This window comes from Macrosteles quadrilineatus, unplaced genomic scaffold (assembly GCF_028750875.1).
Source record: "Macrosteles quadrilineatus isolate MER2022 unplaced genomic scaffold, UCM_ALF_1.0 Scaffold_8__2_contigs__length_117827958, whole genome shotgun sequence".
NCBI classification, from domain to species: Eukaryota; Metazoa; Arthropoda; class Insecta; order Hemiptera; family Cicadellidae; genus Macrosteles; species Macrosteles quadrilineatus.
The window spans coordinates 4,535,676-4,562,488 of record NW_026542601.1 but is presented as its reverse complement, the minus strand read 5'-3'; the positions used below and the strand labels follow the sequence as shown (position 1 = coordinate 4,562,488).

At 30.9% G+C, this 26,813-nt stretch overlaps 1 protein-coding gene across 1 annotated transcript in view; it reads right to left on the bottom strand.

Moving 5' to 3' along the window:
- Positions 1-8,503: 8,503 nt before the first annotated feature.
- LOC128999506 (protein unc-13 homolog 4B-like) overlaps positions 8,504-26,813 on the bottom strand; it is a 104,478-nt gene continuing 86,168 nt past the window's right edge. The window contains exons 10-24 of the mRNA XM_054426071.1: positions 22,483-22,604; positions 21,306-21,449; positions 20,282-20,416; positions 19,417-19,468; positions 18,488-18,639; positions 17,605-17,812; positions 16,979-17,056; positions 16,087-16,194; positions 15,631-15,849; positions 14,183-14,410; positions 12,518-12,679; positions 11,847-11,988; positions 10,182-10,305; positions 9,049-9,239; positions 8,504-8,722 (exon numbers count right to left, since the gene is read on the bottom strand). Coding sequence (XP_054282046.1) covers positions 8,616-8,722; positions 9,049-9,239; positions 10,182-10,305; positions 11,847-11,988; positions 12,518-12,679; positions 14,183-14,410; positions 15,631-15,849; positions 16,087-16,194; positions 16,979-17,056; positions 17,605-17,812; positions 18,488-18,639; positions 19,417-19,468; positions 20,282-20,416; positions 21,306-21,449; positions 22,483-22,604 — 2,172 coding nt within the window. The 3' untranslated portion in view covers positions 8,504-8,615. The remainder of the gene's footprint in view (positions 8,723-9,048; positions 9,240-10,181; positions 10,306-11,846; positions 11,989-12,517; positions 12,680-14,182; positions 14,411-15,630; positions 15,850-16,086; positions 16,195-16,978; positions 17,057-17,604; positions 17,813-18,487; positions 18,640-19,416; positions 19,469-20,281; positions 20,417-21,305; positions 21,450-22,482; positions 22,605-26,813) is intronic.

The following is a 26,813-nucleotide window of genomic DNA, read 5'->3' as shown; positions in this document are numbered from 1 at the left end:
ACTTTTGTTGTAGTTTGTTTAGAACTATTACTTTACATTTAAATTTGATGTACTGTAGAACCCTAAAGTTCAAGTCTTGAGAATCTTAAGATTTCATAAAATATCAATTTTAACTAACTAACTATGCTGTTTCTTAATTTGCATTCCACGTACTAGACTAAAATATATATTTATTACCTGAAAAACCCCAAAATATACGTCTAATAAGTCTTATTAGACGTATATATCTTTGTTTTTCTCAGGTAATTTAATAACACGTACGATGCTGATCAAGAAGTTATTCATGTATATTTATATAATTTACATTCTTATAATTACTACAAGACACATTTCCGATTTAAATAGGTAATAAGTTGTGGGTGTTTAGTCAGATTACACATGGTTTTAAAATTGATTATTCTATGATCGATTTCTATTCTAAATTTAAATTAGTTTTTCGCATATATTTAGCCGATTCATTGCTTTTTCGCATATTGCCAGATATATTTCATAAATATACGAAAACTACTTTATAATAAACTTAAACTTGATTTTGTCAATAGAAAAAATCTATCAAAAACCTTGTTTGGTTATACTATTTACAATCAAACTTTTCTATTGTCCATGCACACTGCAGACTTATGTCTATGTTATAATTGAGTAAATCTTCAAGAACTACACATATTTAAATATATTGTGATCATAATTTTTTATGTGTAAATAACAATAGTTAAAACATATTTGACACAATTAAATTGTTGTCTACTGTTTATTTATATTTAGAAGTCCGAAAATTAGAAGAATAAAAAATTTGCTTACATATTTTTCGTAATACGGTATGTGTACTACAGTGTTGTGTGTGTGAAGTATGTGTGTAATACAGTGTTGTGTGTGTGAAGTATGTGTGTACTACAGTGTTGTGTGTGTGAAGTATGTGTGTAATACAGTGTTGTGTGTGTGAAGTATGTGTGTACTACAGTGTTGTGTGTGTGAAGTATGTGTGTAATACAGTGTTGTGTGTGTGAAGTATGTGTGTACTACAGTGTTGTGTGTGTGAAGTATGTGTGTAATACAGTGTTGTGTGTGTGAAGTATGTGTGTAATACAGTGTTGTGTGTGTGAAGTATGTGTGTAATACAGTGTTGTGTGTGTGAAGTATGTGTGTAATACAGTGTTGTGTGTGTGAAGTATGTGTGTAATACAGTGTTGTGTGTGTGAAGTATGTGTGTAATACAGTGTTGTGTGTGTGAAGTATGTGTGTACTACAGTGTTGTGTGTGTGAAGTATGTGTGTAATACAGTGTTGTGTGTGTGAAGTATGTGTGTAATACAGTGTTGTGTGTGTGAAGTATGTGTGTACTACAGTGTTGTGTGTGTGAAGTATGTGTGTAATACAGTGGTACATCGACAGTCGTTTAATTATTATGTGTGGATTGTCAAGATTAGACACAGTTTAGTACTAAGCTTGGGAAGCTTGAATCTGTCACAACTAAGCTGAATGTATTTGCTGGAGTTGAGATCGGTCTTATGTTAACATGGCAATGTGGTTTATATGGTAATTTGACAGAGATTATTTACAATATCTCTGTATGTACAGTTCAAATCCACCCAATGTTTGATTATAGTATCGATTATATATATATATTTCACAATTTTCTTACAAATAAAGTTTACAAAAATTAATTATAACGCTTTCTGTGTAAAAAAGAGTATAAATTCCTCCTGCCATTATATTGTCATCACAACTAAGTACTACCTTCTAAAATAAACTTTAAGAACCAATACCAGGAAAATAATATTAACATGTAATTAGTTCCTAACAGTATACAGAATAAAAATAATAAGTCCCTATAAAGTTAAACCAAAAACGAATCACTGTTTTAATAAGCTACTTGGAAAAAAAGCATGAGAACAATTTGGCAAATTAATTTTAATAACATGTTTATGACGCAGGGACTCACAACATGTAGTTTCTCCATTTTTGTTGTAAAACCTCTTTAGTAGAAATTAGCTCTTATATTAATTGAATATCGTATTAATTAATGGGCTCGAATGCACACTTAATTAAGACTAGCTGTGGGCCCGTTCTACGCACGGGGATCTTATTGTAGTCAGTTATTGAAACCTTTTTATTAAGAACAGAATTTGGTTTGCATATTTTCAGATATGCTGGCAAAACTATTATATATAAACCTTCTCAAATACAGTATCTGACAGTTTCAAGCCAAAACAAATGCTTCGAAATTAAATGTAACCTGGGTCGTGTTGGTCCATATGTTAAATCCAATGATTAAACTAAAAAATGCTTTATAGATCTATGAGGCATAGCCCTAATGTAGGCCTATAATTGAAAGTTACCTTTCAAAATGGTTAAAAGTATTTAAGGTACTACCTCAACCTCCCAATTTAACACTTTATTCGTGTTGACATTTTCATTATAAAGGTACTTTTGTCCTTTCCGTGAAACACTGAGAAATAAAGACATTAATGCTTTACTAACAGACATACACACAAAAATACAAAACTTAATTAGGGGATTTGCTACGCTTTAAGCATAACAAAGTACTTGTAAAATTTAGTATCTGAAATATTTTGTTAATGTCATCAAATTTCATCATAACAATGTATATTTGCTTGGACCGATGATGACCCGAAATGACGGCTTACTATATGAAATGAAGTACTATAGACGATTGGTAATTTATAGTAAATATTACCAAAATATTCCACGAACTATTGATACCTACATAAACAACGTAAAGCGTTTAAACAATTCATTATGGTTTGCTGAATAAATATTTTTACTAAAATGCGTTATCGTTTTCTTAGCATAAACTAAGATTTTGGAATCAAGAAAGAAAAAGCCAAAATTGTACAGTTAAGACATCAATCAAATTGAATACGCCTGTAATAATAAATAAGGTGCAACACCAACGATAACTAATTTGTAAAGTACAGTGATGTGTTGGTACTTAAAAATGATTCGGCGACGATCATTATTAAATTTAAAGTTTCCCAGCCGTATACAACACTGATTCAAGGTCTTCTTTCTGGTTATCAAAACTCAAGAACAATTTATACACAAAGAATCTCTGGTTCCTGAACTGGATGATGCCTAGTTATTTAATTTAATTTACACGGTTACACTATTACACTATATTATTGCACTTTCGATTAATTAAATCCGTTATGTAAGAAACACGTTTTTAATCACTTGGGATTTACATTCAAAACGTGATTGAAAAAGGTTGCGGTATTTGTAAACAACAATTGTAAACATATCAGTGACAGCTAGGAAAAATAATCTTGATCCGAACAGCTGTTCGTTATTTCATAGATGATTATGCAATAAAAATTGGACGAAAACTTGACATAAATCGCTCAAAACTACATTTTTGAACGTTCGTAATATTATTTACAAAGTAGTGAGGCCATATTTTAATGGCTAAAGACAATCTCGCCAATCCAGTGAATACATTAAAATGACTTGGATCTTGATAGGTACTCTAGTTTTCCCGGAGAAGATAGCGTAAAATGCCATCTTGAGTGTTACAGACAAAGGGAAAGACAGACAGACAGAAATTGAGATAAGACTCGTTTCTGCTTATTTAATGTATAAGACGTAAAAATAACCTAAAAATATATAATTCTGAGCAATGTACAGACAAAACTCTAATTTTATTTATATAGATAGTAAATATCCGTTTTAAGTTTATCCAACTATGAAGTTCCCTTTTGAATTGTTTTATTAGTTTAAGGAAGTATATCGCTTGAATTTCTTTTAGTGTTATTGAAGTGCGAGATACCTTCCACTATTTATGAACAACGTTCAAATGTTGATTCTGTTCTAAAAAAATACTTTATAATTGTAAATTTACGACGTTGAAAATGGGGAAACAATGATGGCATCAACTGGTTGTATTACAGTTCTAATTAGTTGTAGATTTTTCGTGTATATTCTTGTATCACAACCATTCTCATGGCCATGTTGATCAAAATGTTATCATTTTCATTAATTGTGTTGTTTAAAATAAACAACTGTAACAAATTTCTTGTCACATAAGTCAATATCAGTTAAATGTAACCAAGAGTAAAATTGAATGTGTGCTAAAGTCTAATGTTTAACATCAGCACATACGTTTGAGGACTGTTTCAATACAGCAAGACACTAACTCGTGTTGTATTTGGTAAAGTGCTCACTTTCTACACTAACTCGTGTTGTATTTGGTAAAGTGCTCACTTTCTACACTAACTCGTGCTGTATTTGGTAAAGTGCTCACTTTCTAAAAGTAACTCATCGGTTCTCGTCCAAGCAACCTTTAAAGATAATTTTTGTGTATTTCATCTCAGTATATATTTTACTGTAAAATAATAAAAAAATAACTATAAATTAATTTTTGTGTTTAAATAAAATTTGTTTAACCTGTTAGAAGCAAACTTAAATTAAATTTTAAAAATCAAAGAAACCTACAGAGATGTAATTGTTAATAGTTTGGAGCCAACATATTGGTAAAGCTTACTAAAAAAGATATAGATAAATGGATTTACAAGTAAAGAAAACGTTATGCCTGTTGTAAATAGTCATCATCGCTTATCGAGTCGTGAAATAAAATAAACAAAAATTATAAAATGCTTTCGTAATATTAAAACTGAACCAGAAATATGTGTTAATCTTCAAACTAATAGCAAAGGACGAATACGTAAAAAATATGAATGATTAAAAAACTGTTAAATCGTTTGACTGATTATACTTTTCAAACTATTTCAAACTTGACCAACAGATACAGTAATTCTTTCTCTCAAAGGGGTTTGAGCTTGATTCATTCCGGCATGAAATTGTTCATTGGCACTGTAATTTGTAAGTCAAATATCACCTCACAGCCAATCATTAGTCTCTGTTGAAGAGAGTGATCTCTACAGCTAATATCTGCCAACAAACAAACATAATTCCGAACTGGTTGGTTTCAAAATATAATAGGGGAGACTGAGGTAATGGCAGTCACCTAATGGAGAATCGCCATAAAACACAGATTTCAGTTTACCTACTTTTATTCTCATAGTTATATGTTCAAAATATTGCTTTGTACCATGTAAACCTAATAATATTAAACTAATTCAAATATTTTAGGAGTCAAACACAAAAATAAAACCATTTCCTTAGATCGCTTAAAGGTTGTCCTTTACGTATAAAGGACAACTAAAAACCAATCTTAATCAACTATCATAGTAAATGAAGGTTGCTTGTAAAAAGCTCAGTATTGAAGGTCGGATTTAAATAATTATATATACTTTTAGTTAGGATTATATGTTAATTTATGTGACCTAGTGAATTGAAGTCTTACTTATTAAAATTTATATCCATATAAAAAAAATATGAATAATGGTTCAATAAGTCGAATTGTATCCGCAAAACTCTCTACAAATAACAATTTTAATCAGTTATTTAAATAACTGATTGTCATTTCAAACAAAACATTAAAAAAATATATACTATGTTTTGTATAATTTTACTCAATTTAATTGAGGTTTTAAAAGGAAACTTCTTACATTATGGTCACTGAACAAAATACTTTAAATGCAATAAGCTATTGGAACATAATTAAGTCCAATATATATTCAGGGTGAACGAAAATTCCAGTTAATGCGATTACAGAATCCACAATACGAGCTTGCCTCAGATAATAAATATTAGTTTTTAATGTAGCCAATAATGTGAATATCTAATGTATTTGTTGTGGTTTAATTTAATCTCATCGGCATTTTATTTCAAAATGTGTACGCAATTCTTGTTATCAAAGTTGAAAAAAGTTTTACACTTACAGTATTAATATTTCATTGTTAAATTTTGTTCTTAAACGGTTTTATACCTGGATATTCACATTTATGTTCGTGAAGTTTGAAAAACTACTGTTCAGATAAACTTCAAACTAACCTGTTAATATAGTAAACATAGTTGCAAACCCGAATTCAAGGATAAAAATACCTATTGTGTATGGGCAAACCCCAACAAATAAATCTGAACAGACAAAAGCGTAGGAAATAGTCTATCCGAACAAAAGTGTAATTGAAAAGCTGTAACTTAACTATATACTAGCTATTATATTAAATAGATTTTAAACATAATATATTTGTTTTTGATAAGTTGAATTAAAAGTTGTGTTAGTTCACGTAAAATTAACTGGTTGTGCGTACAGTAAAACTAAAAACATAACATTTTTTTTATACCAAATATTGTTTCAGAAAAATTTATATAGGCACATACTGATTTATAGCTTAAAGAAGTGATGATTATTAAACAAAAATATATTTGATCTCTAGAATTTTAATTAAAATGCCACTCAACAATGTTGTGGTAAGTTAGTAGTAAAAAACTCGTTTTATAACAGATTTCTTAAAAAAATCTTGTTTGTTCATACTCTTTACATGGACCCAAAGTAAACTGGTCAATGTGAGAAAAAAAGAACTTTCACCCCTTTTAAAAGTCCGAGTGACAAAGACATGCCCTTAGGTTGTTTGGAAGAGTCTTTCATATGGGTTTATATTGCAGTACTCTGTAAAACTAGAGACTTTGCTCGTTTTAATTACACTCTTTGTAAAAAAAATACAATATCGTAGTCCTAAAAATCCGTCTTATCCATTTACGGAACTATTTGATATATTTTTCAACAAGTTACCAATTATTTCCGAAGTTTATCGTAAAGTCAAGTAATTAAATGTGGTTATTTTTAAGATAGAAACTATAATTTTTTTTAAGATATAATGGGTTTTAGTAGTCTAGTTATACTTTTTCTGAGGAGCATACATTAAATGTTTGACTTGCTAGTCAAATAGTTGTTATCGAATAGTATTTGGTTACCTTATTGATGAATGTTTCAAGTAAATAAACCATGAAATATCAAACTAAAGGATAACCAATAATTTTTTTTTTAATTTACTTTGTTCAATCACAATAATCATTCATATCCAAAATCATCATCAATTCACATCCTGATAAAAAAAAAAAAAAAAAAAATGAAAATAAACTTAAAGCACGATATCTTGGTTCACGTTGTTATTAGATATTTATGTAGTTAAATCTTCTTAAAATAACATTTTGAATTTTAACTTTACGAAATAACCTTGAAAAGCCCATATTCTTTGTTATGCTAATTTTTATTGTAGACTAACCCCTGGTCTTGTATGCCTATGGGAGACCCAAATCATAATTTAAATCAGTATAACGTTACAAATTAAAAAAGTTAGCATACTGGTAATGACAGACTAATGAGTATTTTAGAATGGGATTTCCCATATGTTTGGTTGAGAAGAAGAACTAACATTCAAAATCAAAAACAATAACAGACTAATGTTAGCACAATTACTTAGATTTTTGAAATATTTCGGTAAGGGGAAAACATTTTTCACAACACACAAATTAATTTCACCTGCGCCACAATTCAATTTCTGCTAATGGGTTTTGCCCAATCAAGCCAAAAACAAGGTTCTTCCTTGTAATTGCTCGAGACAGAGGAATCGTGCTTACCTTCAAGGCATCCCATCAGTTATTGAACCAAGAATAACCTTTAATACAACACGGTGTTCCTATTTGTGTGTAAATAAATACTTCTTTTGTTATTATCATTTGTATAAAAATAAAGGCAACTGACATTAATTTTTTTAAATAATATAATTATACATAGGTTGAAGAAAAAAAATTTCAAAAAGGTTTATATCCTTAAAAAATGTTTTTTTACATCTACATTTACATTACTAAAACCTAACTAATAAATTAAGATTATTGTAAATTTATACAAATATATATAATGTAACTATATGCAAAACATTTCCCACACTTAACAGTTTCTGTGTAAAAAAATATTAATTTAGAAATGAGTTGTATTGTTACTTTAACTTGGCAAAACTGACAAATTCGAGAATAAAAATACAGTTTAGTATTTGTTATTTTCTTGTAAGAACAAACGTGCCCATCTACTTGACTGAATTGTTAAAGACATATTTTTGTTGCTTGGAAGAAACAAATAATGTAAGTATAACATATATTTTAGTGGATATTAAAAAAAGAGTTTTTTTATATTTTAAATTTGATTACAAAACACAGACTAAAGGAAGATTGTTTGAATGGACTTACCCCCCCCCCCCCAAAAAAAAAAGATCTAACATATTGAAGATTGCCAAAACTTCATGGTTTTTTGTTTTAAGTGGCTCAGGAGGCAAGACAGTGCCTTCCTTACAGACGATGGCACTAGTTATACACTAATGTATTGCTTAAGTATTGAACTTGATAAGGTAAGAGTCATAACATCCAGCATAGTGGTTTTCGTAAAACAGAAAAGGATAAAAACCACTCAATGGGCTAACATTTATTTACGTACTGTTAGAAAACAATTAGTTCATCAAAACGCAAAACAATGAGTACAAGCAACGTATAATCATAGTCTACTATTATAAATACAACGGGAAAAACATGTTTAATACAAACAAATATATTCTTTCACTATTTTCCTATTATTTCAGAACACAGTTCACCATAATGATTTGCATTTGGTATCCAATTGAGTATACATTTCAAGAAATATTGTTTGCAAATAAATATAAATACATAATAACATAATTGTGATTGTAGACACCCCCATGTCCATCAAGTAGGAACGAAACCGTGACTACGCTTTGACTTTTGATATTTCACAAACGGACTTGCCAGTTTGTCGTCCTTCCGATCGCTCAAAGTCTTCATTTCTTCACACCCTGAAAATATTAAATAAGTTTAATACTGAAATTCATATTTCAAAACATATTAATTAAAAGAATGAGTTGAGTTAACTTTTTCCGGGTAAAATTCCGTATCTGTTGTCAAAAACAACCGAATGAAAAATTATTTTATGTATCGATTAGCCTATTTCATTCGATATATCGTTGGGTTTGTTAGGTAAGGTTAAACTAACTAACCAAACGATATATCGAGTAATAATCGATATATCGATCGATATTTTCATTCGGTTGTTTTTGCCAATAGATACACAAGTCTACCCCTTTTTCCTGCTACAAATCTGATGCAAACATTCGAAACTCACCCAAGGTGATATCTGAAGGCACGCTCAGACTCAGCTGGGTCTCCTGAACTTCGACCTTAGACTCCGGAATGTCACTGAACGAGACGTAAGCTTCCCCTAAGAAGTCTGACGAAGCTCCAAACATATCACGATCTTTCACCATGAACAACAACATAGCTTCCTTGCACTGCCTCTGATCTGAAGTCAGTTTGCTGAAATATGGGTAAAGTTTGATTTAGCAGTGTTGGATATTTTCTCGTAATATTTAGGAAATAAGGAGAGTGTGGAACAGGTAGATATGTACGATGGCACTGAAGGGCCATAGAGAAAAAAAATGATTGAAAAACTTCGTGTTTAAGGCCCGAAATTTTTACTTTTAAACTTGAATTTTCGACTTTTAAACACAAAGTTTTGACTTTTAAATACGAAGGTATGACTTTTAAACACCAAATTTCGACTTTTAAGCCCGAAGCTTCCACTTTTAAACACGAAATTTCTACTTTTAAACACGCAGTTTCGACTTTTAAACATGAAATTTCAACTTTTACCCCGGAGCTTCGGGTTTTAAATTAGAAATTTCGTGCTTAACCCACGGATTTTTATAAAATGATTTCTTTCTCTACAGCCCTTCAGCACCGTCGTAGATATAAAAACTATAAACCAAAAAAGTTAAATGACAGGTTATTTTAGTTTGAGAGTAACATTAAAACTAAGCAAAGAATTTTCATTTATTTAATAAGTATTTCATTAAACTATTATGTATTGTGTATTCATACAATACATTAAACATTATGACTCTATGACTATTTGATGAGAATTTGAATGTTTGTTAAACTATCTAACATAAATTGTAATGTCAACACATCAGTCTCATATAATACAGTCTCACTGTTAAAGTAAGATTAGTGCACAAAGTGTTTAGCTTTTTGATTATATTAGACTATCATATTACATGCAAATGAAAAATACCCTTTTTATATATTTTTGAAAGAAATTGAATTGAAAAACGCATTTTTCTATTAGAAAAAGTAATCATTTTATGTATTATACTTTTTTAAATAACAAATTTTTAGTTTTTTATATTCTAATTTGTCTTTGTAGAATGTGCATGTCATGCTGAATTGGCAAAGCAATTCGAGAGGTATCATACTTACATTTCAAAAGTATCGTTGAACACCGGAGATAAATTTTTACTAACAACTTTAGTTTTCGGTTTTTCTAAGTTTCTAAACATATCTGCTGGTAGAAATTTAATCCTCACATAAGGATCTGAAGAACCTGAAAAATCATTGAAACATAGGCATTTTAGTAATGGTACAACAAACAAAAAACAACGTTAGGTAACACATTTAAATATTACCAGTATAAGATAATGAATGAATGAATGAATAAAGTGCTTTATTTTAACATAAACATTCCTCTCATAAACATGATCAAACACTTAATAAACAATGGTCTACGACCGTCTGTTTGGTTAGCACACGTGGAAAACACAATTATGAAAATTAAGTTGAAACAAAATACACTTACTAACAAACACAAATTTACATACAATTTTACATCCATTTTCAACAAAACTAAAAAAATACTTTTTTCATAATATTGTTTATTTAACTTTTATTATTTTATTTTTAAAATTATTAGAATTTAAAAGGTTTACGCATAATGAAATCTATAAACATTACTATGAATATTCAAGAAGACAGGCTGACAAGTTGTTTGACATAGTTATTGTTTTGATTTCAATCAATAAAAAAAAAAACAAAAAAACAAATCAAAATCTAAACAGTAAAAGATAAATTATACACATGGATTTTGAGGTACAATCATAAATATTTTTTTAACGTAAACTATATTCCCTTATTATGGATAAAATTTAAAACAAGCAAAACATTTATCCAAACTGCCCCTGTTGTCCCAAACCTAATCAATAAATACAAATCTAGTCAAATTGCTGTATTTTAATCTAACAAGGTTCAGAGCAAAATGTATTTTAACTTTAATCTTGAACTACTACGTTTGGTTATAAATATTATTAAATGATGTTCAAGTTTCGTGCAACAAAGGAAAAAAATCTTGTTAGTAAAATATTTAAATTTTCTAGTAAGAAATAAATTAATCAGATGATTTTTATGGTTCAATTATAAACAATCTTTTTAGGTAAATTACCACGTTATTCTTTTTTGGAAAACATATGATACAACGTACTACAAAATAGCATTTTAATCACAATGATAGCCTAACGAGCTATGAAATCGTTAGCAAAATACATGGGATATTTTGAATTTAAATAGTCCTCAAAGTCCATTCGTATTAACAATCTTTTACATCATAGAAATTATTGATTGAAAATCCTCATCATACTCTCAAAGGTTTTGTAAGATTGCTTAAAAGTGTTTAAAGTGATTAAACACGAGCAATCTCCATTACAATATTTTTACTTGATTTTGTTCTATATTAAAAAATATTTTTACAAAGAAAATTAAATGACGTAGTTTCAATATTGATTTAGCTTTTAAATCAATAAAATACATAAACTAGATATGTTTTATCACTCGCAGGCTGAAGATATTAGTAGCCATTATTATAATCATTAATAGTTTTGAAAGAAGCTAAAAATGCAAGAAGAAAAAAATCAAAGAACAAACAGGAAACCCCCTACACGGATTAGAAGACAATTTAAAAAACAGAAAGAATAAAAAAAATGAACAAAAAAGGACGAAAACAAATAATACATTTTAAGAAAAAAAGTAGGTTTGTAAAAAATATACAAACATAAAATGATATAATAATACTTGATTAAGAGTTACTTTTCCTACCGTTAGTGTCCATAGCCTTCAGGTTCTTGGCGTTCAAGACTTCAATGCGCAATGTATTTTCTACAAAACGTAACTTCACATTGAGCACTCCCAGCGTTTGGTCCTTTGAGTCATTCTGCTCTGCCATTCGAATCTTGTGAACCTGCATTAGAAGGAATTTGAACATTACTGTCTGTAATTGTTGAATTAGTGGCCACCAATCATCTTTGTGATAAATAGGCTAGTATAAAAAAATCTCCAATACACAACCTGGAAAGTGATAGTTGAGGTCAAGGCCAGGACACAAGGTCATGGTAAATGTTCAACTGTTGAAATCAGTAAAAGGTTTACAATATATGTTTTTCCTACTTTTCCTACACTAACAAATATTTGAAAACACACGCTCATTCTCCATAGAATACTACTTGAAATATTCTAGTTATAGCTAGATGAGATGTAAGCGTGTAAGTGTGTTGTAATTGTAGTCTCACTAAAATCCCAATTTTGGATTCAATATTTGCAATATGATTTTCAAAATTTTATTTGACAACTGTACTATTTTCACAAATTTTGACACTAAAAACGATAATTATGTAATTCAAGCATTTTCTTTACCTGAGAATTATTTCTAAGACAATGCACAATTTACATTATTTAGAAGATGTTTTTTAGACATGTCTAGTAAATTTTACCTGCAATATGAGGTCTGGAGTACTTGACCCGAGAATGTTAAGTCTTCTTTGGATCACAGCAAAAAGATTGTGGTCACTAAGCATTTCAAACCGGCCAAAGAAGTTTTCTAGCTTCTCGTTAATTTGGCGCATGTTGGAAAAGTATGCTGTAGACTTGCGTTTCTAGAAAAAATATCAGTTTTATGTTTTGTGGTGCTGTGATGATTTCATTAATATATTTTGTGTTAGTAAGGCCTTTTGCTTAGGTTATTATCGTGATACGGTTGAGGGAAAGATTAGTAAATTTAAATATTTTACACTGTATTTCTTGTTTTTGTTAACAATATCTAATGCCCCAAATTTTCTTTTCCAATCTTAGTCACTATTGCGGAACAGAGAGAGGACGTAGAAGAATATTACATGTTTCTTTGGTAAATAGCTACATGGCAACCATCAGAAAAATCCTCAGTTCTACTTACTCTTTAATTTAATTCCTTTTCTTTTAATACAGTCATGGAGTAAAAATCTTGGGTTATTTTTCTGATGTTTAAGCAACATTGTTTTACACAACAACATTTTACACTCACAGGACCTAAAGCTACACCGTTGGAACATGGTGGCTGGAATTCACCCCTGATGTACGAAGACACCCTTTTGAAGTATTACGGACAACTATTAAGTGGGTGTGAGTGAGAGTCTAAAAAATAGGGTAAATACATCTTAGAAACTGACATAATGAATATTCCATCGTAAAAAAAATATACACAAGCGCATTTAAAAGTAATGCAACTATTTAATATTATTTCACAGAACACGCTTACTTAAAAGTGCTTTATAGAATAACCTGCATATTATCTAGGTAAATGCAAAATACTTTTACATAGACTTTGGTTAGCAATAAAATTGGATATCTACAATTGATTGTAATAAATATATTGAAATTTTATTTATAAAGTTTAGTTAATCTCTTCGCTAGTACCTTCTAAATTTTAAAGTTTGCAAAATGCATCATAGTACAAACATTATAATTTTTCTTCAGAAAGAAGTTTCCACAAGTAACAGCTCTACATAATAATTTAATTGAATTTACTTTGGTCAAATAAAGCAACCTTTTTGCGTAATACATTAACAAAATATGTAAACCAAATATGTGGGTTATGTTAACTGTAGTTTGTGTTAAGTTAAAATAAGACAACAACTTTGTTAAAACCAGGCAACTAAAAAAAATCATTAAATCATGCATTTGAAACGCAAATATAAAGGTTGCGGATTTTACAGTTACATGCGAAGTATCTTTTGCAGTATCTTAAGTAAAAGAGAGAAGGAATAAAGGGGCAGCTATCCTGGACTCAAATTAAAAATAATGCTTTATAAAGTTTTATGTCATAACTGAACAAATTTACAATAAATAAAATTGTTTTGAAATATTTATAGATTTTATAAATATTACAACTGTTTCGTTCACTTGAAACACCTATAATTAAAAGTCTGACCCAAAATAACTTAAATCTGTTCAACATTGTTAAACAAGCGAATTAGATATTTCTGCATATTAAGCTTATGGGGCTACAGTTAAACCCGAAAGCATATGTAAACCTTGTTCTCATTCTGTTCTCTGCTTTATCGGATTCCAATAATTAAACATATTAGTCCTAGTATTTAACAATACCTAACTCAATCACGTACCTCAATCCCAAGTTTAGTTTCCTTTTCTATAAGTTTGAGCAAGTTTTGGTAAATTTCCAAAACATATATTTGGAATACTTGGCTACTCAATTTATCATTGTCCTTAGAGCCTAGCAAAGATTGTAGGTTTTTAAAAATATCATCCAAATGTGCAAGTAGATTGTCAATTCCTTTATTGTTTGTAGCTTCTGTACTTTCCATCAGCATGTGTTTCAATGATGGTGTCATCTGAAATAAGTGAATCTTCTTAACAGATGAAAATACCAAGGCATAAATCATTTGATCTGTAGAATGTGACCACTGTATGGATTATAATAGTTCCATAGAGTATAATACTGTATTGCTTCATGCTGACCACTTTTAATAATTAAATTGTTAGAAGATATCTTTTATTGAAATTTGGTTAAAGTTAGAGGTCAGTTTTTAAATAGTTATTACTTGGTAGAATCATAAATTTTCCAAACATAAAATGGTAACCATTTGATAAGTAATCAATTATTTTATTGGTTGTTAAATAATATACAATAGACCTCGTAAAAATAAAAATTAAAAACATTTATATACCCTTAGCGATATATCACAGTCATTTACTATCATGGTTATAAAATACTGTATATCACATACTTTACAATTAATAAATGTGTTATAAGTTATATAAGTAATATAAATTAATGCACAGAGTTAAAAATAAGCGAGTTAATCTATATATTAATAGGCATTCTAATAAATACAAATTACTTTTCTATCATATTGGCACTTTCAACAAAAACTCATCGAAGTCATAACAGGGATGGTCCATAAGCCATTGGGAAATGTTGTTTATTTAATATTAAGCTATCGACATTGCAACAAAAAAACACGTTCCAATATCTTAACTGTAGCAGCAAACCTAAGTAATCACTAAAATTAATGTTAATTAAATAGATCTGAATATGAATCTGACAATTTATGGGAATATTTTAGTAGAAATCCAGCTAGGTAAATGGGCATTTGCTTAGTATGCAGGTATGCTGCGGTGAGGGTATTATATATATATATATATGGAATTATATATATATATATGTTACTAAGCAAATCAAAATACCACAGTACCCTAAAAACATTTTATTTTATAATACTTACATGTTTTTTTTTTTATAATACTTACTGAATGTTTGTAAATAAACGAAACTAATAGGTTATATACTATACTGTGATCATGGCATTAATGTCCGAAACATGTAAGTATTATAAAATAAAATGTTTTTAGGGTACTGTGGTATTTTGATTTGCTTAGTAACATTTAAAGTAGCCCTCATTGATGTATACAATAACAAAATATATATATGTATATATAAAACACGCGTTTAAATTACGCGTTTACGCCCGTTTTTACAGGTTCAAATTAATGATTAGATTATAATTTGTACTTTAAGCATATTTACTAAACAAATATCTATTTTACCTACCTTCTCAACAAGAATGTATACAATATATGACTGCTTTTCTATGAAGACGTCTATCATTTCAGATAATGTTTGTTTTAAAATGTGCGTTTGCTGGCTGGCTTCTGATTGACCTTTGGATTCAGCAATCTTCCTCATAGTGTCATCCAATTTCAGCTCATTGCTAGCAAATATTTCAACTTTACCTATGAGACTATTTATTCTTTTGATAGCACGCACCCACTGGAACATATAAAGCGGGTGGAACATATAAAGAGGTTATACAAAATTTTCATGAAAAATCTTGTATAAAAAGTAATAACACATTGGGAACAAAATCAATATCAACATCTTAATTATCCATCCATATCAATCTAAATAAGATATGTTTAATTACGTACAAATTTAAGAAAAGAACATGCATTATTGTTGAGTAAAAAAACATTTTAAAATTTAAGATTAATTTTCTCTATATTTTACCTCTTTGGTAACGTTTGACATCTGAGCTTCACCTTCACTAGATTTCAAAATCCTTTTTACTTCGTAGATAATCATGTCACTACAATGATCAATACACTTGTAAACTTCCTAAAACAGACAACAATTAATAGAAAAACAGATTTTATCTGAACATAGATTCTGTACTACATATTATTAAAATGTTACAGACTTTTCAAGGGAAAATACCTGCCTTTAATTGTGGTACACACCCTGTACAAAGCTGACCTTTGAAACAAATTAAGTATTATTATATATAAATCTTTGCTTTTCCATTTATTTTTTTTTATTTGAAATTTTCAATGACTCAAAGGGGTTTTTTTTTAATCGTGCAGTTTTCCAGGGTATTATACCTAAAAGGAAAAACTGTAACTTATTTTTTTAATCTCTTGTGCAAGCATGGTATGCCCACCGTTTATTACTCCCGTTGCAGGGGAAAACTATGAAAATGACAAGAATGAAATGTAGAACGCCATAAAACTGCAATGCAATCACGTAAATCAATCCAAACCAAAATTTAGCTCTTTAATCAAAGCAGACTCCACACGCTTCGGTATATCCGAAGGCCAGCATCACGTGTCGATGGAGCCTGCGACTACTTTGCCTCAAGGCCGGGAATTCTAATACAACAAGTATATACACACATATATATATATATATTATATATATATGTATACAACAAGTAATACCAACATTTGATAGGGTAGTGTTCCAGGTCAGTTGCGCCTAAAGGTCGGCCGGAGCGTGTGGAGGATTGCAATGTGTTGTTTACTAAAATTATCATGTAATGGCTTAGAAGAAGAATATAAACTCTAGGATAAACATTAATAAATTTTAAATTCATGCTTCTCTTAACAATTAAAAGAATACTTACATTCATAATGGTATCCAACATTTTCATAGACTCTTCGGGGTTAGGCCAAGATAGTTCATGCCAAAAGGTTTTTATCTTCTGAAAAATCCATTTTAATGTTTCATAATTATGTTTTAACTAATACAATCTTGCGAAAACTCATATTATAAATTAAAACATGTGTAATGCGTTTTTTAAACGTTTGCTATTTCATGTTTTAAAAGTCCTACGTTTAAATACGTAAATAGATGAAAAAGTGTTTATGAACGTAGCTTATGTATTTATTAAACTCGTATTGAAGTAGTTTCTGTGAAAGAAAAATGGTTGAAGATGAGGTTTAAATTAAACCATTAACAGACGAAAACGTATAAATACAACTAAGCGAAAGTTATAATGGTTTCCCTGGCTGTTAAAAGCAAATGAACATAATCCTTGACAGAAAAAAGTAGTGTTTATCAGCACAAGGTCACAAAATGTATCGTGGTTTAGTTAGTTTTACATTTTACAGCTAAAACTGGCTCATCATCACATTAGTTTTACTTTTGGTCTTTCCTTAATAAGATAAAAAAAATATTAGTGACATTTTTTTTCATCGCAGAATCGTTGTTGCAAGTATTTAAGATCCATTTTTTTTTCGAGTTGCTTACCTGAAGGTATTCATCAACCGAGTCCTCTGTGTAAGAGCTTTCAATGGTTTTACTGGAACCTGTTTGTTCTAAAGCTTGCTCCTCGCGGCTCTTCGTACTATATTTAATCCTATCTAACCACAGAGGAATCACGGGATAGAACCAAGAGTGGCATGTGGCGAGGCTAAGACTCTCAAATTCCGAAGGTGTCATAGTGGTGGCACCAACTCTGTAAAAGTTAGAAGTTGGTAAGAATTTCACAGCAATCTTTTTATCGTGCAAAACTAAAAGCTTAACTGATGGTTAGCTATAGAACTCGCCAGTCCAATCTAACACTTTATACTTCTCTTTGTATGGTTTGCACTATGACACACTACAATATAAAGCCAAACCTTAATTTAGGCCTTTTGAGAAAAGTTTTTTACTTGTTTATTTATGAGTAAATAAAATAGCTAAGGTCGTGTAGAAACACAGAGACAAATAACTGTTGATGATCAAAAAGGGGGAAAATAATTAAAACCAGATTAAAATACTTCTAAACAGAGGTTTATGAGAATGCTTATAAATGAGTTAGGATATTAAGAATATTGATCACACAATTGGACATTCTCAGTTTAACTTAAAAACTCTTTTTTTACTCTTTTTAAGCTTAGGATGACATGAAAGTAATATTGATTAGTGCACCCGTTTGCTTTGTGGAATCTAAAGGTTCATAGAAAGTCAACTAGTTAAATAATTGTGGATATTACTAGGCTGGTACTTAAATTTTACCACTCATTTAGTAGTACTGCTCACTCAAAGTGCTACACTCATTTGTAGTATGCCCTCTTTTTAATAGTAAAAAAAAATCTGAAAAATAATTAAATTATCCCACCCAGAATCATGTTTGTGTTAAAATACTCACTTCACCAATCCCTGAACACTCTTGTAGAGGGTAAACAAATTCTTTCCAATGTCTAAAGCTGCTTCGTTTTTTGTGTGAGTTTGACTTTCTCCTTTGCGTCCTTTTATTACAGAACACATTTGATTTACTAGAGGCTCTGTAGATTCTTTAATCTGGAAGAAAATTATATGTATAATGTACAATGAACTTTCTAAAAAAAAAATTAAACGCATTATAGAGTTTTGGGAATTTAACTTCACTTCCCTTATACATTAGCTGCAAACTTACTGGTGCACTGGATACACAATAAAACGATTAAACATTAAATACAAAATGTTAAGCAACATAACGATAATAAACGTAATAGTTATCATATATGAATACTAACACGAATTATTATAACAAACTAATTCTATTGACAAAAGTTAGTATCACGTGAAATATTTTTTTACGAGCTAATCTTCTAAAAAAAAAGAAATATTAAATCTGGTGGAAAATTGGCGAGCCAATATGACACTACGCCTTTGTATATTGGAAATAGCGAAGTGGTCAAATCAATTACTGTTGGGGTATCAACTGTTGGGTATTCCAATCACAGCTAAACTAAATCAAACCATCGAAAGTACCTTAGAAAGAAATGTGATGAAGGTGTGGACATGACTAACATTAAATACTTGTTGGGGGCCCAGAATCCTCAGAATAACAGTTGGTTTTAGAGGGCATAAAAACCAGAACCAAGAATAAAGGCCGTACTACTCATGGTTCGCTTGAGACTAAAATCAATTTGTCAAAGACTGAGACATTCTATGCATGATCTGATCCTAGCAAAAGCCGGCTGTACATGCAACCTGGCCTTCTAAAAATACGTCTCGTAAAATATCAATACGTGTCATTTTATGTATCTCAAAGACATTTTAAAATATAAACATAAAGATTTTTTACCAACTTACCACAGAGTCCAAAGATTCAAACACGACCTTTGCATAAGATATTTTCAATGTCCTGAAAACATATAAAGGATATATATTTTTCATCATAGTATTAATTTCTAAAAAGGTTTATAATGAATCTGAAATATTCTACCATCGAATTTTAAAACTGTTTATTATTTATGTTTACAGGTATTCTTCTCTAAGTTATAGTGTTCATTTATTCTCAGTACGTTTACCCCCCTTAAAATTTGGAACCTTACAAATGATTATTTTGAACATTTTCCATCATGATCTGTAAAAACTGTTTTCACAACGTTTCGGGGTTTAAGATCTGGCCCCGTCCTCAAGTGACCTAAAACCTACACCTAATGTCAACTTCGATTGCAAAAATCATAATTCATAATCAGACAGAATGTAATCTACTATCTTGTTCCGGAACGGGCCAATTACAAGAATATTAGTAGAATATACAATTTCATCCCTGCATACACAATAATAGCTTAGCTCAGTTTTTTTTTCTTGGATTATCTGATTTTTCCGACAATTGTCAATTTCGAAACCGTTAGAACATGTTATTTAGCCTGTACTAAGCATTGTATTTCCTATCCCGAACAATGCTTTGCCCCAAGCAAACATTTTCACTTGTAAACAAATTAAGTTAAGTTTTCATTAACAGGAGCGCTACTAGTGTACATGTATCCCTATAGTGTGTTTTATTTGCATCTTGTTTAAATGTATAATAATAATTACTTTTCACAAGAATTTCATTCTGGGGCTCGATAGCTATTTTCCACACTCAGCTCCACCTCCTACCTAAATTACTTTTTTATCCTAAAATGGAACGCTTAAGGACTATTAGTGTAGTATCTATACTATTACTTACGTTTCATATATTTCAGCCAGTATAGGTATCTTCTTTTCGAGAATTTCCTTGCAGGCCCTTTGAGTTTCTGTAACTCTTATCAAATTAGAAGTTTTTGAGTTACCAAGATTTTGTAGGTCAGAGATTTCGTCGTACCTGAAACAAAATTTAAATGTGATAAAATTGACGTGTAGGGATGTGATCAATAAACGCAAAAACGTTTTACTGTAAAACTAAATGTAGACCTATTAAAAAACTGATTTTTGTCAGAATGTAATTCGTCACGTCATGCTTTTATCAAATGTATAAGTGTACTCCATGTTTTTATGTATCCATATTCTGAACAAAAAGCTAACTTGAAGGGGGCTTGTTATTTAATCATTACAAATCCAGATTTAAGATTCATTTGTTCTGTTGGGGCCAGTCAAGGGTTTATTACATTACAAACTTTACTAAAACTAACTAACTAAACTTTTTAAGTCATGAATACTGCATTCAACATTACAATATGCTAAAACGCAAACCAAAAACTAAACATATGTCCTAATATCATTGAGTAGCTACACAATTTATCTCAACATAATTTTTAACAGAAACACAACTAATAGTGTTTGAAAACAAAATTCTAAGGAACACCTCGATTTGGACCATCCTTTAAAAAAGGAAAATGCAGAGTAAAGGGAGTTGGGAGGGTGGTATAGGGATCCAGATATTGTGGCTGAGGTGAGAAGTGGGAGATTAGGTGGGTGGGCCATAGGTTTAGAAAGGAAGAGGTCTCCTTAGTGAAAAAAAACACCATAATCAACAACCCCCAGGGTAGGAAACCTCCTGGAAGGCCCAAGTTGAGATGGCAAGATCAAGTAAGAAGAGACATGAGGAGAAAGGGAAGGTGAGAAGAGGAAGCAGTGGATCGAGAAATCTGGAGGCAGTGTGTTGGCGAGGCGAGTTTATTCTTGGGTACCAAGAGTACCAAGTACCAAGTAGGCTGGGTACCAAGTAGACTGTAAGTAAGTAGAATGAAAATAAAACTAAACTCAGTACTTACCATTGCAATGCTCTATGGGCAATAGACTTTTCAACAAAGTGGACAATACTATGATTCGTGGATACACTCTCAACATTATCCCCTGGAAAAAGTCTGACGTATTGAGGGATGTGGGGAACAATTAAATCCACTGTCGACAAAAACCTATAGACAAATAACACACATATAAGAAGTACTTTTATCGTGTAGGGAAACAGTAGTATGCATTACTGTAAGTAAAAAAAAAAAAAAAAAAAAAAAACTATAAGTGTTAGTAATGCAAAAGAACATATTAGAACTACTATTTAGCAGAAAACATAATCCAGAATTTATTAAATATGACAATCCTTAAGTACATATTTCAAAATTTACTGTGATATCTACATGAGTACTTTTTTGGATAAATCACTAGTTTTATCCTAGTCAAGCATATTTCTTGAAAATCGTTTTTCTCAGCTCGTGTGTGTTGCAGAAAAATTACATACAGTATACAGTTAGAAAGATATTTTCCTGTAGATGTGCAGAATTCCTTTATAAATTTAAACAGACTTTAAAATACGCATAACAAATTAATTTAAAACTTTTAAAAATTAATATGGGCCATATGGGTTGCCATGCTGTTGACGAAATAGCAACGAAATAAACAGAAAATCAAAACAAATGGAAGAAATTCCAATCACATATTTTATTTAGAGCGTGGGGTAAAAATAGAAAAGTCTGTATTTTACACATTTTCGACCTAGTTTTCAACCACTGGACGACATCTGGTCACTATGAATCAAAACTAAAAACAATACAAATTTAAAATATATCTGGTCAAATATCTAAATCCAGTCATCCTAATGTAAAAAAATATTTTTGGTAAGAAAACAAAAATTGTTAAACAAAAATGGTTTAACAGTTCCCGCTGGTTGCAAGAAAGTCGTACGATTAGTACTGCTGTCATTGGCTCATCTACTAATAAAAGTCTATGTCAACAGTGTAAAGGCGACTTTAAACTTTTCTGCTCTAAAAACAAAGAATAAACAATAACATCAAATAGGTGAACGGAATAAATCTTTTAAAATTGTGTCCCAAAGAAAAGAATAGAGGAAAAATATGTTTCAATGCATATTTCGTATACTTTCTTAATTGTTAGGCCGCAAATCATTTCAGGGAAATAACTTAGTATTTGTCTTTATCTAAGTTAAATCCTTACCTTAGAGTGTTCTTTAGGAGATCATATTTGCTCTCTTCTAAATCAGTGGAAGGCCAAAATGACCTGATCGTTTTTAAACATATCGGTAGGATCTTCTTTGTGGCATTCCAAAACGATTCAATCTGGTACAGTACACATTGTTAATCATAAAATAAAATAGATTCCATAGGAATAAAATAGAACAACATGCCATGACAATACAAATGCATTCATATTTAACTGTGTGTCTTTTGAGGTTGGCATTTCAAATTGTGTTCAAATAGTTTTTAATGTGTTGGTAAACTGTTATTATTTATAAGCATGTATTTTAATGTATTACGGCAAGTAAATTAGCTTGCTTCATGATGAACAGATTCTTCTGTTCATCATGAAGCAAGGGTGCATGTGTGTGTCTGTGAACGTGATAACTCGAGTACTTTTGATACGATTTTGATAAAATGTGGTTTGAAGGTGTAGAGAAGAATAAATTGGAATGATCTCGCGAATCAGCGAGATTGGGTCATGGGAACGGAACTTTATGGGATTTTTAATTGGATTGTGCACAGCTTAAAAATTACTGTTGTACATCGGAGCGTTGTTGTACAATTGAACATGTCAGACTGGGACAAGTGGCGTCGTCCTGTAATCCAGCTACTAGGAGGTCACGAATTGTGGATATTTATAGGGATGCACTGTGGATGCGATGCTCCCTGGTGTGGATTAACGTCCGCACTAGTGAGTACTACGACTATCCACAGTACTATCCTGATAATTAGACCAATTCGTAAATTACAAGGAAAAAATGTGGTTCGGATTCCACTATAAACTGTAGGTCCGTTAGTTGCCATTAGCTGTATGGGCTATTAATTAACAGCTGTGACTAAGGAACATGTCGGCCTTAGTCACTAACAAGACTGCAAGATCGCGCCACTCATCCTACACTCATCCTTCACTCATATTTGGGTTAAAATACGCACATAGTGGCGTCCCCATCTTAAATAATTGATAATTGATAATTGAATTGAACATCACGGAAAAATGAAATAAAAATTAATTTTAAATTCTCATCTTATTCTAATGTAGGGAAAGAAAACTGTGGTGGTTTGCCTGTTTATGGATATATGTTGAATTTTGAAACGCATCTATTTTCTCCCATACTAAAAAATTTGGTTAAAAGCACTTTTTATCTTCCCCGTAGCAGCAAACATTGGCACTGAATAAACAATGTTATTTAAATGAGAAATATACATGTCATATTTTTGGAAGTAACTAGTATTTACTAGCCATTTTTGGAAGTGTTTTTGGAAGTCATCCAATCAGACGAATCGGAATTCGCATGGTCTACGAGTTTGCTGATTAGATGGTATTTGAAAAAAGTATTTGCTGTCCTTATGCGTTGGATGAGTTATTTAGTATCCTAAAGGAAATGGTCACGTAATATTTGTACACGTAGAAAGAACACTTAAGAGAAAGATTGTTGACAAATACCTCTTCCTCAGTAAGCAGTCCATTGCTGATAGGTTCTAACAGTTTCTGCAGCACGTTGTCCAAGGCAGCACGGCTGACTGTATGTACTCTGCTGATAGCTGCGTATGCGATCCATTTCGAAAGTGCTACGTCTTTTTCTGTCATTCTGCTCTGTTCAATATGCTGACCTAACAACATGTCGGCGGTTGAGCTCAACTGGCCGTTCCATTCCACGCTTGCCTGGAGGGTGAGATGAAAATATATAGAAACCTAAGATGCTTAAAAGATAACTAAGAAAATAAAACTAGACTCATCAACCTGTGAAATATGAAGCTTGATGAAGCATGTTAATGTATTTTTGAGCCCACTAATGTTATCATATTGTTTACATAAATTACATTTTACTATGTATACACTGTACATTGATAACGATACTAGTGTTGAGTTATTGAGCTATAAAACATACGATATTTACATTATAATTACATAAACATATAAAGAATTTATATTTTCAGAGAGTACTTTATCCTGTTTTATTGTCTTCATGCAAACTAATAAGGATTCATATTTAACGTCCAACGCTTGTGTACTAGTAGTTCAAAATAAAAACGCATCAAGAATCATTGTAAGAAGTAAAAGTTGTAGACATAAACAAATACAGAAACTGATTTGAGTAGAGGTTACATTTGTTTTTTTCCATTTAATTGTGCTAACCCTATAGCTTTTTGCTGGAACACAACTTCTCAAAATCATATAGAGCTTACTCACAGTTACATTTTGAAGTAAAAAGACCTGTTTGGTTGTTTAACGGTTACAATCATGAGACACGACGTGTACATTAAACACTTCTATCGGTTATTTAAAATCTTATAAAACCGTTACGGCTGTATTTACCGGTAGAGATTGAACTTCATGCATGGCGAACACACAAAATAGATGTTGATACTGTTTTGCTGCAACCGTTGCTTCTTTTTCGGCTCGTAAGGACATTTTGACACTAATACATCCTCCACTTGGTTTGGAGTCTTCTGCATCCAAATTCATCGACAGGGTTTTGGAGGTAAAGGTTAGATCCTGAAATAAAATCACAATTATTACTTTTGAAATTAATTGTGTTGACCCGTGCTAGTTTACGCAACATAAGATGATTATAAGCGTTATAATATGATCTATAAAAACCTTTGAACTAAGGTCTGGAACACAGCAAAATAAGGGGTTAGGTGGAAGTCGAATTAGAAGAAGTACAACTCCAGGTGGATGAAGGCAAAGAAGAAGACCTAGACAACTAAACAATGATCCCAACAAGGTAAGAAGAATGATAAAAAGATTGAATCGGGTGAGTCCAATGACTTTCAGTTCCATCTGCTGGAAAAATATTCCCTGTGAAAAATAGTGCCTTTTTCCAAAGAAAGAAAAAAAGACCATGCAAAAGAAGAATGAGCGACATGGAATATGATCCTGTAAGCTAGGATTGAGGAGGCAGATAATGAAGCTTTAGGAGAATGGGAGAGAATGGAGGCATACATTTTCTGAGGAGCAGTAAATACGTAAGGACATACCAATGTAATGTGTAAGGACATACCAATGTAAAATATGTAAGGACATACCAATGTAAAATATGTAAGGACATACCGATGTAAAATATGTAAGGACATACCGATGTAAAATATGTAAGGACATACCGATGTAAAATATGTAAGGACATACCCATGTAAAATATGAAAGGAAATACCAATGTAAAATATGTAAGGAAATACCGATGTAAAATATGTAAGGACATACCGATGTAAAATATGTAAGGACATACCGATGTAAAATATGTAAGGACATACCAATGTAAAATATGTAAGGACATACCTATGTAAAACAGTTATTAGATTTATTGTATATATATTTATAAATAAACCCATACTATTGGCCTACCTTTAGATAAGCCTCGGCGCATCCAATAAAGTCATGTTCTTGATCGTTTGAGGATGACGTACTGACTAACTCTCTCATCGTTTTAAAGAAGCTGGACACACCAGACGCGTTGGTCAAATGTGTTAGTTTCTGCAAAACGGATTCTTCAGCTTTAAAGTCCCTGGAATAGGAAATGACTAGTGAATTTTGTAAGTTATAAATATATAATGCTATCAATTTGTTTTTACCCTTATATTTTATAGTCAACAATAAGTCACAACCACAATAAGTTCTATAAGAAAAGCTCACACTTCATTTCTGTAAGGTCACATGATAAAGCGTTTGCTGATAAATAATGTAGTTTTTGAAACCCGAGTAAAGACGAATACCGCAGCAAACCTGCAGAATAAACTCATTTTAATTCTCATTGGATTTCCAATAAATATTGCATTAAGCATGTCAGATGTATTCCCCATTTAAACAGCATTATATTAAACGAGGACTTAGGTTTCTTGCAAATAGGAAAGCACGTGTGTTTTGGTAAAATTTTCATTGCGTTAAAGAAAAGAAATAAATTTGCAAAGATTTATTCGAATACATCTGTAAACAAGAAATCTACTACAGTTTACTTATCCTCCGTAAGAATAACAATGGAACTTTAAAAGTGATTTGAACTTTGCTCCGTAACGATTAGTCGTATAAAAACGCTTCAATTTACTAGACAGTTGGTTTTCAAGCTCTACAAAATCGTTTGAAGGTCAATTAGAAAGTTTTATCTTTAGAGGTTCAAAAATTAGAAATACAAACCTTCCCCCTTCCCTTAACCCACAAAACCATAATCTAATCTCTGGGGACATAAACACGAAAAAGTAAGTCTTTCTGAGTCCTGGGTATTACCATGAGATCTACGATATTAATTCACTAAAAACGTACAAAGAAATTATAATGGGAATAAATTAAATTATACAATAATCACAGTAGTC